Source organism: Lepidochelys kempii, chromosome 12 (assembly GCF_965140265.1).
Source record: "Lepidochelys kempii isolate rLepKem1 chromosome 12, rLepKem1.hap2, whole genome shotgun sequence".
Taxonomy (NCBI): Eukaryota; Metazoa; Chordata; order Testudines; family Cheloniidae; genus Lepidochelys; species Lepidochelys kempii.
In genome coordinates, this window is record NC_133267.1 from 43,053,836 (window position 1) to 43,066,770 (window position 12,935).

A 12,935-nucleotide genomic window follows, 5' to 3' on the forward strand; every position below is an offset into this window, starting at 1 on the left:
CTAGTGCCAGAAACTCTTTACTACTGAGCTTTGCTATGCTGTCTTAGGCCTCTGACATGGCTCTCAGGGGCTGCGAGATGTATGGGCCTGTGGTGCCCAGGCTCCAGCAAATTCAGGACCCAGGGGGCCTGGCTCCACCAGTGTTTGGGGACAGGTCTCTCCCCTTGCCCTGCCTCCTGCCCCCATACACCCCTCCAGAGTGTCCCTGCCTGCCCTGGTACATACCCAGACTAGCACCTGTGATTGGTGACCTACAAATCGGAGAAAGAACTGAAGTGATTGTGCATTTAAATCTGTATTTAGGGCATAAACAAAACTGTGTGCAAGGGAGTAAAGATTCCTCCACAAAGAGTAGCTGATATTTAACCTGCTACGCTGATACGATTCAAATAAATTGTGTTTGCTTATTCGCATATACAAACCCTGCTGTAAGATCATGTATTTGCATTACTTGAGAAATGTGCTTCTCAGATCAAAACACCAGGAGCCCTTTACTAAAAAAGTAGTGAGACTTCTGTGCATTTGACAGGTTTAAATCAGTTCCAGTGTAGTCTCTCTCCTCCCACTCGGACAGCTGAGATCAGCCAAGGAACGTGAACTGGCCTAGAGCTGTAGGTATGGAGGACTGTGCATTAGAAGGCCCTCAAACCGGGAACTTGCATTTCCCTTTATTTGATAGGCACTAGCCTGCAGGCTTCCAGAGCACACTGCAAGCGCATTTATTTATCCAGGCTTTTCCGAAAGCTGGAGTTAGGCTGGAAGCAGTTTTAGTATTGTTGATATAGACAGTTTATTTTGGTTTGTGATTTCATCCTAGCACTATCGCTACGGGAGCCTGCATGACCATGAGAGCTTTATTCCTACAGGACTGGTTATCTGGCCAGAGCATGTTCTCTATCACCCCCAATCTTGGAGAAACAGGCCCCTCTTCCTACTGCTACTGGCTCTCGCCAGCTCTGCCCCCAGTGAGGCAACCCCTGCAATGCTCTCCCCTACTAGCCCCCCACTCCTCTTCCTCCTGGCTAGGCCCCCCCAATGCTCTCCTCTGATAGCCCCCCTCCTGTTCCCCCTGGCAAGCCCCCCACTCCTCTTCCTCCTGGCTAGGCCCCCCCAATGCTCTCCTCTGATAGCCCCCCTCTTGTTCCCCCTGGCAAGCCCCCCACTCCTCTTCCTCCTGGCTAGGCCCCCCCAATGCTCTCCTCTGATAGCCCCCCTCCTGTTCCCCCTGGCAAGCCCCCCACTCCTCTTCCTCCTGGCTAGGCCCCCCCAATGCTCTCCTCTGATAGCCCCCCTCCTGTTCCCCCTGGCAAGCCCCCCACTCCTCTTCCTCCTGGCTAGGCCCCCCCCAATGCTCTCCTCTGATAGCCCCCCTCCTGTTCCCCCTGGCAAGCCCCCCACTCCTCTTCCTCCTGGCTAGGCCCCCCCAATGCTCTCCTCTGCTAGCCCCCCTCCTGTTCCCCCTGGCAAGCCCCCCACTCCTCTTCCTCCTGGCTAGGCCCCCCCAATGCTCTCCTCTGCTAGCCCCCCTCCTGTTCCCCCAGAGCTCCCCTGCTAGCCCCCCCATTCCTGTTACTCCTGGCTAGGCCCCCCCAATGCTCTCCTCTGCTAGCCCCCCTCCTGTTCCCCCTGGCTAGCGCCCCCCCCCGGGTCAGGCACCCCCCAATGCTCTCCTCTGCTAGCCCCGCTCCTTTCCCCCCAGAGCTCCCCTGCTAGCCCCCCCACTCCTGTTACTCCTGGCTAGGCCCCCCTCCATGCCCTGCCCCCTAGCTAGCCCCCCATGCGCTCCTGCCTGTGCTGTCCACGCCTCCCCGACTAGCCCCCCCCTCTTTTCCCCCCCTGCTCTGTCCTTGGCTAGGCCCCCCCAGTGCCCTAACTTGCCCCCAGTTCTCTGCTCCGCCCCCCCCCCCCCCCCGCCGAAGCTGGCGCGGCAGCTGAGGGGCCCCGGCCCCAGTCTCCACTCCGGGAGGGGGCGGGGCCCGGCAGGGGGCGGGGCCCGTTATGCTAATGAGCCCGTGGGCGCGGCTGGGAGCCCGCCGCGGCGAGCGCGAGGCGCCGCTGCTGAGGGGGAGGCTGGGGCCGCGCCGGGCCCATGGAGGCGGCGGGAGGCGGAGGCGGCGCCCGCGGAAGCCGGACCGGGAGCCGCGGGGGCATCCGGGTGCTGAAGGTGAGCGGGCCGGGCCGGGCCGGGCCGGGCCGGGGGGGGCTTGGGGCGCGGCCGGGCCGGGCCGGGCCGGGGGGGGCTTGGGGCGCGGCCGGGCCGGGCCGGGCCGGGCCGGGGGGGGCTTGGGGCGCGGCCGGCCCTACCCCGGAGCGAGGGGCCCGCGGCCGGAGCAGGGCCTCCCCGTGCGGCGCGCTCTCCGGCCCCCGACGGGGCGCACGGTGCCGGCCGCCGCGGAGCGCTCGGGGCGTCAGACCCCGACGTGCCGGGCCCGGGAGAGGCGGCGCCGGGCGGCGGCCCCTGCTGCCGGGGGCTCGGGGCGGGGGCCACACGCTCGCGGCGCTGCCCTCCGGGGCTGGGGGGCCGGCGGCGGCGCCCAAGCCCGGGGAGCGTGAGCTGGAGACCCGCGGCCAGGGCGGCGTCCTGGCGAGCGGGTGGAATAAGCGCGTCCCCCCGCACGTCGCGGAGAGGGGAGCCCTGGCCCCCGGGGTGATCTGGGGGCCCCCGGGGTGATCTGGGGGCCCCCGGGGTGATCTGGGGGGCCTTAATCAGGGTGCGGGCAGGGCGCCGGCAAGTTCCCCAATGCACCGTTCCGCCCGCGCTCCCCAACTGCATGTGGGCATCGCCCCTCGTTTCCCTGGCTTGATCCTGGGCCCGCAGCTCTTCATCCATCTGCTGATCTCACACTGGGATGCTTCTTGGTGGTGGACGTGTCTAACGGGTCGTCATCCATCGTGTCTGGCTCCTGAAGCAGTCTGTGAATGTCAGAAGAAGGGAATTTACCCCTTGGCAGCCCAGGGAGTGGGATTTGGATTATGTGAATTTCTCCTCCAAGACCTCTCGCAGAGGGAACCCCGACAGACTTCTAATGGAGCCATATGTTGGTTACATTGGTTTCCTAATAATGCTGTGGTCAGAAGTTCATGGTGATTACCATAGTATAGACAGGACTTAACTTAAAACCATGACATTCACTTGCCCCAGAGGCATATACAAAACCTCTCCCCTTCCCTCCAAGAAGGCATACTTTTCTTTTACTCCCTTTCTTTGGTATTGTCTGGTTCTGTATTTATTCAAATAGCATCACCAGTGAGCCTGGCACTTCAGCAAAAATAAAATGGTCCTTGCCACGAGAAGATTAGTCTGAGTTAGAGTACAGCAAGGGGTGGCAAATTGCAGAGTTGATGACAACAAGGGAGGCATCAGCAAAAGTTTTAGTGTCAAGAAATGAGACACACTCTTGTGTTGATATGATGCTGTCTTAAGAGTAGAACACTTAACACAGCACTAATAAATAGACAAGCTTAAATGGTAAAAACAGAGAGTGGTGAGGGATCAAGATTTGGAAGAAGGGGTTCTTAAGAGCCAAGACTCCTGTGTTCTCGCCTCAGTTCTACCGCAGGCTTCTCATGTGACCTTGAGTGAGTCACTAGCTGGTTAAAAGTACTTTAAAAATAGTTCCCTTACCTGTGTTATTAGTAACACTTCCAGCTTGTTTCACACAGGATTCTGTGTTGGGAAAGGGCATTTATTTGGCAAAGCCAGCAGAACTGCTTGCTTTACTCCTACTGTACTTGAGATCCAGCACACCTCTTCTTCTGAGGAGTTTCATACAAGGAGGCAAAAACAGGAGTCCTCAGTGCCTGCTGTGCTTCCCTCCAAATTATCATCTTTGCTGTCATAGTCTGAGTGTCTGTGTATAGTTGCAGCCTTCCAGCAGCATTCCAGTCATGCTCTGGCTTCCACTTGCAGGGTGACCCCAACACACTCCTGGTCCTGGATTTTCCCCAAAAGGTGTGTTCTGCACTGTCCAGCTTTCTTGGCGAGAGTTCAGATATTAGAGGTCTGTTGCCTCTGTAAGGAGTCAATATACAAAAGTTTGGTACTTTAGTTGGCATTACCAAACAATTCAGTTTAAGCACAACAATGGATTAGTTTTGACTAAAGAATAAAACAAGTTTAATTACAAAGAGGTAGAATTTAAATGAGTACAAGTATAAGGTATTAAAGTCAGAAATGGTTACAAGAGAAAGAAGAAACGCTTTCTAGTAACTAAAACTTAACAAACTAGACTTGGTTCAAGGTAAAATCCTTACCACATGTTCTTAGCAATAGGGCTGACCAAATTCTCAGGTCAGAACTCCTCCCAAAGTCCAAAGGCTGTTGTCTTAGGTGAAAGAGATAGGAAGAGAAGGAGAATATCTGGTGTGTTTTTGTCCCTCGCTTTTATAGTCCAGTCAACCTTTGAAATGTATTTGCCTGAGGGTTACCCCTAGATAAAGTGCCTTCCCACTGTGAGCATAGAGAGTGCCTGCCTTCCTCTGTTGCCAAAGAATGGCCACTTGACGGGTGATTGCCAATCAACTTTGCTGACACCTGGCTAGAGGCATTAGCGCGTCCTTTGAGATTGAGAAACAGGTTTACCCCCTTCCCTGGTGTAAACATTTCAGACAGAATTTCAGTTTATGTTGATAACTCTTAATATGCATTTTATACATACATTACACAAAAATATTGATCAGTGTATTATCAGTTTTTAAATGATACCTCACAAGGCATATCTTGTACAAAGATTATTACAGTAGTGTGTAGGGTGTGACTGCAGCGGGGCATTCAGTCACAATGATCACATAAAGAAAAGGAGGACTTGTGGCACCTTAGAGACTAACCAATTTATTAGTGCCACAAGTCCTCCTTTTCTTTTTGCGAATACAGACTAACACGGCTGTTACTCTGAAAAATGATCACATACTATTTTTGCAAAAAGAAAAGGAGTACTTGTGGCACCTTAGAGACTAACCAATTTATTTGAGCATAAGCTTTCGTGAGCTACAGCTCACTTCATCGGATGCATACTGTGGAAAGATCTTACTTTCCACAGTATGCATCCGATGAAGTGAGCTGTAGCTCACGAAAGCTTATGCTCAAATAAATTGGTTAGTCTCTAAGGTGCCACAAGTACTCCTTTTCTTTTTGCAGATACAGACTAACATGGCTGTTACTCTGAAACCATACTATTTTTGTTTTTTTTACACCAGACTCCACCTCTGTTAGTGCACAGGATGAACCTGATCTGGGGATGAATATGGGGATACAGTCGGCTGTTGTCTATAGGACCCTGCCTTGTTTATTGCAGAAGTTTGTTGGTGACGCTGGACGCTCTGTGCCGGCAACAGTTGGAATATGTGTAGTGAATGAGGCAAGGAATTGCAGGAGGAGAAATGATGGTTTCGTGGTTAAGACAAGTGAATGCTGCCCTGGAGAATTGGATTCTATTCCTACCTCTTCCACAGAGTCACTGTACTATTAGTAGAAGGGCAGGAATAGGATTGCCCAAAACTAAAGGCCTACCCTCTCAGCTAAAGGGGCAGAACCACTGAATCCAGGCTACAAGTGATTTCTGGGGGCATGAAGTGGGGAAAAAAATAGGAGTGGGAGTGAGGTCAAAGGTTAATAACGAGGGATCCAGAGGGGGACACTGAGCAGAGAGCTCCAGGCAGTGCCCACTGTTCCTCAAAGGCATCTAAGGAGGAACTCTGCCTGGAGGTGAGAATGGACAAGGGAACAGAAATAGGCCCTAAGTCACAGAGCACCCATGCCCATCTAGCTTCTTCCTCCTGGAGTGGTGGATGGTCAGCGCCAGGAGAAGGTTGATAAGAAGGTCTCACAACTTTGTGGGGTCATGGATGGGGTGTGCCAGGAACAGGGGAAAGTATAGGCAGAACCTCAGTAAGAGGGACTGCAACCTGACATACCCCATGTAGATGTATGCTAGGGTCTCCCCCTCACCGCAGGAATGACAAGTGTTGGGAAAATTCGTGAACTGTGCCAGGTACAGGCCTATGTTTGTGGCTCTGTGAAGGAGCTTTCAACAAACATACCCAGCGGGCTGTGGGCTACAGAGTCACAGTGTGATTTTGGGTAAGTCACTTAAATCGAACTTTTCACAGGTGACCACTAATATTAGTTCCTCATTTTCTGAATGCCTGACTCGAGACTCCAGGGTCTGACTTCAGTTGCTGCTGTGAGTGCACAGCAGCTCTGCAAGTCAGTGAGAGGTGTACTGTGAACATATAAACGTATAATGCTAATTACTCTAAATCAGGTCCTAGTTATCTAAAATTGGGCACCCAAAATCAGTAGAAACTTTTGACCTTGATCTCTGTCTCTTATTTCCCTATCCATAAGATGGGGATAGTATCATCCCCTCTTCTCATAGGGGTGTTGTGAAATACATTAATTGTTTGTGAAGCATTTACATACTATAGGGGTGAGCTCCATAGAAAGTCCAGGAAGAAATTAATAATTCTGTCTTCAGAGCAGGGTTTAAATAGTGTGCAGTAAACAAGGCATGGAGCCACACAAAAAACAGTGAGAAAAAAAATATTGAATAACTACCCATTAATTGAGTTGTATCCATCTTGTGCCCTGGGTGAGGCTGGTGTCCTGTGGAAATGAATAGTATATGATCATGTAATTAAAGATAGCATCATAACACATATGCCCAAGGGAGCCAAACTAAGGCTGCACAGGCCACCTTAATTCTGGCATTTCCTAACTTCTGAGTGCTTAACTTTGCAACTCTTACTGATGTTTGGTTTCAGAGTAACAGCCGTGTTAGTCTGTATTCGCAAAAAGAAAAGGAGTACTTGTGGCACCTTAGAGACTAACCAATTTATTTGAGCATAAGCTTTCGTGAGCTACAGCTCACTTCATCGGATGCATACTGTGGAAACTGCAGAAGACATTATATACACAGAGACATGGTGTATATAATGTCTTCTGCAGTTTCCACAGTATGCATCCGATGAAGTGAGCTGTAGCTCACGAAAGCTCATGCTCAAATAAATTGGTTAGTCTCTAAGGTGCCACAAGTACTCCTTTTCTTTTTACTGATGTTTGTTTAACATAATTTGTGTGTGTGTGCGCGTGTATGCAACTTCCTAGCTTTTAAAAAAGCAAACCAAAAAAGACCAGTTCCATCACGTGGCATCACACTGACGCCCATGTGGTTCATCAGCAGGGTTGAAACCTTTAGATCCACCACAAGGACTTCTGCTACTTGAGCTAACAGAGTAATCAATAACAACAGTAGGTTGGCATCCTCTGTGTGGACCAGCACTGCAGGGGGATGAGACACATACTTTGAGTCAGTTTCAGCAGATATTTGCTGACAGCAGAGGAATGATGAGACTTGGGAATCTTGAGTTCCATTCCAGGCTACTGAGGGAAATGTGCTGTGGTGGGTACAGAGACTTCTTCTCTTTTCCCCCCAAGTTTGACCCCTTTAGTCCTGTCCCTGTCCTGTCTCTTCCCCACCCCAGGCTCCTCATCCCATTCTCATTCTCTTTGCCTTCCCAGTCTCACCTCCTCCATCTTTTTGTCCCAGTCCTAGTCTCACTCTCTGGGGTCGCTCTCTGAGTCCCAGTCTCCCCCCTTTCTCTCCACACTTAGTTCCAGTCTCTCCCCTCCCTGTCTCTTGTTGAGGCACACTCAGTTCATGCCGTGCGCTCTGCTTCTTGTCAGATCTGCCTCCTCTCCATCCACCTGCCCCCATTTCCTACCACTGGTTCTAGTCCCCAGTCTCATTGTCCATCCAGCCCCAGTCTTCCCACTTCCTTGTCTGATTTTAGGGCTCTCCCAGGCTCTTTCCTTCCCCTCACCCTACTGTGTACCACACCGGCTCTCAGTGTCACCCTACCTGTCCAGTCAGTTCCAGTCTCTACTCCCCCTGCTCCCAGTCTCCATGCCCAATTTGTGTCGTCGTCCCCCTGTGCCAATTTCACCAGACACTTTGTCCTAATCTACTCCTTTCCCTCCTCCCAATTCAGCTTTTGTCCCCTGTGCATTTGAATCAAACAGCTTCTATCTTGTTTCTGCCTAAATGCCCTCTGGGAGATCATTGAGAACACTGAAGAGACAGGCTCCTGCTCTCAGTTCTAATGTCTGGTGATCCCACCACAACCTGGAGCAGCTGGTAAATGTCATTATGGGGGAAAATTTGGCTTTGTGCCTGTATCCCTGGGCTCGAGCATGCTCTGTGGTAATGGTGCACGTGTAGTTGAGGAGCTCAAGCATGCTCAGTTGCTCTGTGCCGCTGGAGGATGTGCAATCTCAAGCATGGTCAGTAAGGACAGAATCTTCAGAGATTTTTGGCTACTAAAATCAAAGAAGCCTGCACTGAGTGTGTGAACTGTGATTCTTCCCTCCCCTCCCCAAAGTTTATAGTTTGGCCTAATTTGGGAAAATTTTAATGGGAATGTTAAAAGGCATATTCCTGACACACAGGCCAGCCAGACCTCCTCCCCTTTTCGTGTCCCTGCTCCAAAGCATGGGGGCACCAGAACTTTTCAAAGAATTCTTTAACATGGGCATAACATAAGAATTGCTATACAGTGTCAGACATTTTTCCCTAGCCTCGTTCTCAGAAACTGTTTTGCCTGAAATTTTCTAAAAAGAAGTTCAGCTGGAAACAGACACCCGGCATGGAAAATTGGAGCCCAAATGGTTAAAATTTGGCAAAGATATAGGCAATTGAAAACAGGGTCTTATAATGGGAAATGTCTTGGGGCTTCAGCTCTGTGTGAGGCACCTGCCGGGGTTTGGGGCTTCAGCCCTGTGGGGAGGGAGGTCTTGGGGCTTCAGCAATGCTCCTTCTGAAGCCCTGAGTCCTGGCAGGTATATCCTATGGGGTTGAAGCCCCAAGACCCCCCTCCCTGCTGGGGAGAAGAAGCTCCTAGCCCTACCACCCAAATCCAGGGCAGAAGCCCTGAGTATCCTCCCTCTCTCTCCCCCCGCCCTTCCCTCTCGCCCCCAGTCTGGTAGGTCTAGAATGGCGGGGGGGAGAGGGGGGGCGTGGAGAGCTCCACGAGCCACACTTTAACTGTAAAAGAGCCACATGCGTTTTGCGAGCTGTGGTTTGGTCACCACTGTTCTAGAGGATGAAATGTTGCATTGCTAGTGAGGTGATAGGTGCTTATGGGAATCTAGCACCACCATCTGTAAGCAAAGCTAGCTCCAGAAGGATTTCTTAGATACTCTGATGAGCCTCTCTCTCACCCTAATAGAGGAAAATCTAGTTGACAACATTGACTGCTAAAGTGACAAACTATTGTAAAAATTATTTTGCTGTCTGGAATATGCATCTGGCACTTTGGGACTCTGAGGCAGAGTGAGAAAAATTATTTGTTTTACAATGTAATATTGATTTGCCTAACACTTTACTGTGATAGGTTTAGGGCATGTCCGTTTGGAGCAGTGGCCTTCACTCTTCACAGATTATGAGCTTGAACACCTGCTGTGGAACGAACAGCTAGCATAGTGAGGTTTGAATTGAGCCATTTCTGCTTTTAGGGCACTTTCTTGTTAGTAGTAGTGGTAGAGTCAGGCCCTTCAAGAGAAATTTGGAGCCCTAGTACAGAATGTTCACTGGGGCCTCACTCCCTGCAATTTCACTTTATTTACACAGACATTAGACATTTTGGGGGGAGCCCTGGACTTGGGACCTTGATACAGTTGTCTTCCTTTTCCCCACTTCTTGTCAGCCCTGGGTAGAGCTGTATTTCTAGGCAAGAGGGAAGGAGCATGACTATGTCATTAAGGAGACAATTCCATATTCATAGAATCATAGAATATCAGGGTTGGAAGGGACCTTAGGAGGTCATCTAGTCCAACCCCCTGCTCAAAGCAGGACCAGTCCCCAACTAAATCATCCCAGCCAGGGCTTTGTCAAGCCTGACCTTAAAAATATCTAAGGAAGGAGATTCCACCACCTCCCTAGGTAACGCATTCAACTGTTTCACCACCCTCCTAGTGAAAAAGTTTTTCCTAATATCCAACCTAAACCTCCCCCACTGCAACTTGAGACCATTACTCCTCATTCTGTCATCTGCTACCACTGAGAACAGTCTAGATCCATCCTCTTTGGAACCCCCTTTCAGGTAGTTGAAAGCAGCTATCAAATCCCGCCTCATTCTTCTCTTCCGCAGACTAAACAATCCCAGTTCCCTCAGCCTCTCCTCATAAGTCATGTGTTCCAGTCCCCTAATCATTTTTGTTGCCTTCCGCTGGACTCTTTCCAATTTTTCTAATGCATCCTTGTTGACTCATCAAAGTGTCAAACAAGTCAGCTCGGATAGAGGATTTGGTCCCATCTGTGGTTTAATTTTCCTGCTAATCGTGTGCTTCTCTTTAGTAATGGGTGAGATCCAAAGAGGTGAAGGATGTTTCTAGATCATAGAGATACAGGGTGTTGCAGATGCTTTCCAGGCACAATCCAGGGGCCACTTCCAGCCTTACCTTAGTTTATGGAGTCTCCTCACATGTCTTGTCCACAACTGTTATGCCTGAGGGCATTCTGTGCCAAAAAATAAAAAATTCTGCACACAATATTTTAAAATTCTGCAAGCTTTATTTGTCGATAAATAAATGCAGAGGCTTCAGCATGGTGGTGGGGAGCATAGGCCACTGGCTGTACAAAGGTGGGAGATTACCCTGCAGCCTCCCCATCCCTTACCCCCAGGACAAGGACTCAGTGGTGAGGCTGCACCCAACCCTGGCACAGCACAAGGCCTGAGTATACCACAGAAACACCCTGTGGCCCTGCCCCTTTGTGCTAGGTGCACCTGTGGGGCAGGCAGGCTCAACCAGGCAGGATCCAAGTGTGGAGGGGCTCAGTGTGGGGTGAGAAGATTCTGTGTGAGGCAATCTGGGTGCAGGCAGCTCAGTGGGGGGTCTAGATGTGGGGGGATCTGGATGCACAGAGGCTCATTGGGGGGGTTCCAGGTGCAGGGGCAATGGGACTCTGCCTGGGCTTTCAGGTGAAAGTGGTGGGGGCTCAGCGGAGGGGTCTGAGTGTTTGGGGCTCAGCGGGGGGTCTGGATCCTGGGGGGAGTGGGGCTTCGTGGGGTGAAGGTCTGGGTGCAGCTAGTTGGGGGTCTGGATGTGGGGGCTCAGGGTGGTGCAGGGGGGTTGGGCGTGTCAGGGTGGGGGTTTGAGAGCAGGGAGCTCAGTGTGGGGGTGGTTTGGGTGCAGGGGTGGGGGTCCGGAGGCAGGGGGTCTGGGTGCAGGAGGGCTCCAGGTGCAGGGGTTGAGGTTCAGTGGGATGGAGGGCTAGTGGGGTTCTGGGTATATGGGGTGAGGCTTGGCAGGAGTGTCTGGGTATGGGAGGTCCAGATGCATGGGGATTGGGTGGATGGGGGAGCAGCTCCCCATCCAGTGACACCCCCCCGCAGCTGAGGAGCGATGGGGGCAAGAAGCATGGAAGAATGCTGAGCTTCCTGCAGCTGGGGGAGGATTCTCGGGGGAGGGGGGTCTGACACAGCCCCATCCACTCCTTTGCAGGGGAAGAAGAAATCCTGTCCTCTCCTGCTTTCAGCCCAGCCAGGGCTAGCAGGTGGTCTCAGCTCAGGGTAGGAGCCAAAGGATGGGGTGTTCCCAGCCTTGCGGTGATTTACCTCTCCGCCGGCTGCTCCAGGTGCTTGAAACGATGAACCTGCGCAGCTAGGTAGTGGTGCGTGACTGCTCTTGCAGCTTCCCTTTGTTTCCCTGTCAGAAAGTCATTTTTCTGTGGGGAAGCAAAGAAATCTGCAGGGGACATGAATTCTGTGCACGTGTAGTGGCGCAGAATTCCCCCAGGAGTAAGCAGCTGTTTGGATGACTGCAACCCATGAGGGATGAGGGGAATTTGGGAAAGCAGAAGGAGACGGGGGTGAGGTGTGGAAATTACACTTGGCTGGTCATTGGAGGTGTTGGAGAAGGAAAGCAACAGGCAATCTATTGGATTTCAGTCTTCGTGCCAGCAGCTAACCATCTACTTTTGATGTCCTTTAGAGGAACATGAAGTGCAATGGGAGCAGAAACTGCTTGAACAGGAGGAGTCGATTTGGCTCCCGTGAGAGAGACTGGCTGAAAGAGGATGTTGGGCGAGGCTGTGTGTACATTTATGGAGCAGACTCTGCAACTGCGACCTCTTCTGACCTGCACTTGGTCCTTTGTACAGTGGATACCCTGGCATCTGAGATCTGTGATGGAGAGGGTAGGGAGAACCTCTATTTGCAGCTCCATGGAGACCTGGTCAGGTAAGGACAGAAGGAAAGGGTAAATCCAATTCCAGAAGTGGATGGAGGGCAGTGCTTTCTTGCTGTGGGCAAATGAATGTGAATGAAACTAGGGCTGATTTAAAGTAGGTAGGTATAGCCTTATGATTCATTTTGGGTGCAAGATGCACTAGTCACTAATAACAGGTCTGTTCTTTGGTGGCTATTTAGAGATTAATTAAGATGATGACTGGTGAGACATACGTAGAGACTGAGTTTTATTTGTACGATGTTTATTATAAACAAAATCACAGAACTAGGAAACAAGATAAGATTAATAGCTGAATTCGCATCATGTATACTCAGGAATCAGTGGGGCTGTGGATTCCCCTTAAAATGAGATTAAGTGTTATTAGGTCTAATGTGGCTTTATGCTAACTATTACCACTAGTCCTCAAGCTGAATACTAGGCTTCAGACTCACTGCAAAGCCCATTTTAAAATAATCTTTGTTGTTTTTTTTATCCTACTTGCATCGTAGCTTTAGTTTAATTTGCACTAATTAAACAAGCATCTTAACTTTTTCTAAAATATAAGTGATTATTTACGTGATCACCTAAGCTCAGGTTATGGGTCAACAAAGGGGTTCTGTATGATAGATGGATCCAGTTCTGAGCATATAATACTATAATTTATGGATTGAAGCTGTTATGCTCAGATAGGAAACACTCATTGGTGTTT

General features: G+C 50.7%; 1 protein-coding gene across 4 annotated transcripts in view; it reads left to right on the forward strand.

Annotated features, from left to right (window-relative positions):
* The first annotated feature begins 2,020 nt into the window (after positions 1-2,020).
* Positions 2,021-12,935, forward strand: part of PHLPP2 (PH domain and leucine rich repeat protein phosphatase 2) — a 143,093-nt gene continuing 132,178 nt past the window's right edge. For 2 of the 4 annotated variants that reach the window (XR_012154557.1, XM_073308382.1), the window contains exons 1-2: positions 2,021-2,164; positions 11,990-12,237. Coding sequence is in view for 1 of the 4 variants with exons in the window: in XM_073308382.1 (XP_073164483.1) it covers positions 2,090-2,164; positions 11,990-12,237 (323 nt within the window). In the remaining 3 variants the exon portion in view is untranslated. Of the gene's footprint in view, positions 2,165-11,989; positions 12,238-12,935 lie in introns of those variants that run through there. The other 2 variants (XM_073308384.1, XM_073308383.1) reach the window with 1 other exon arrangement.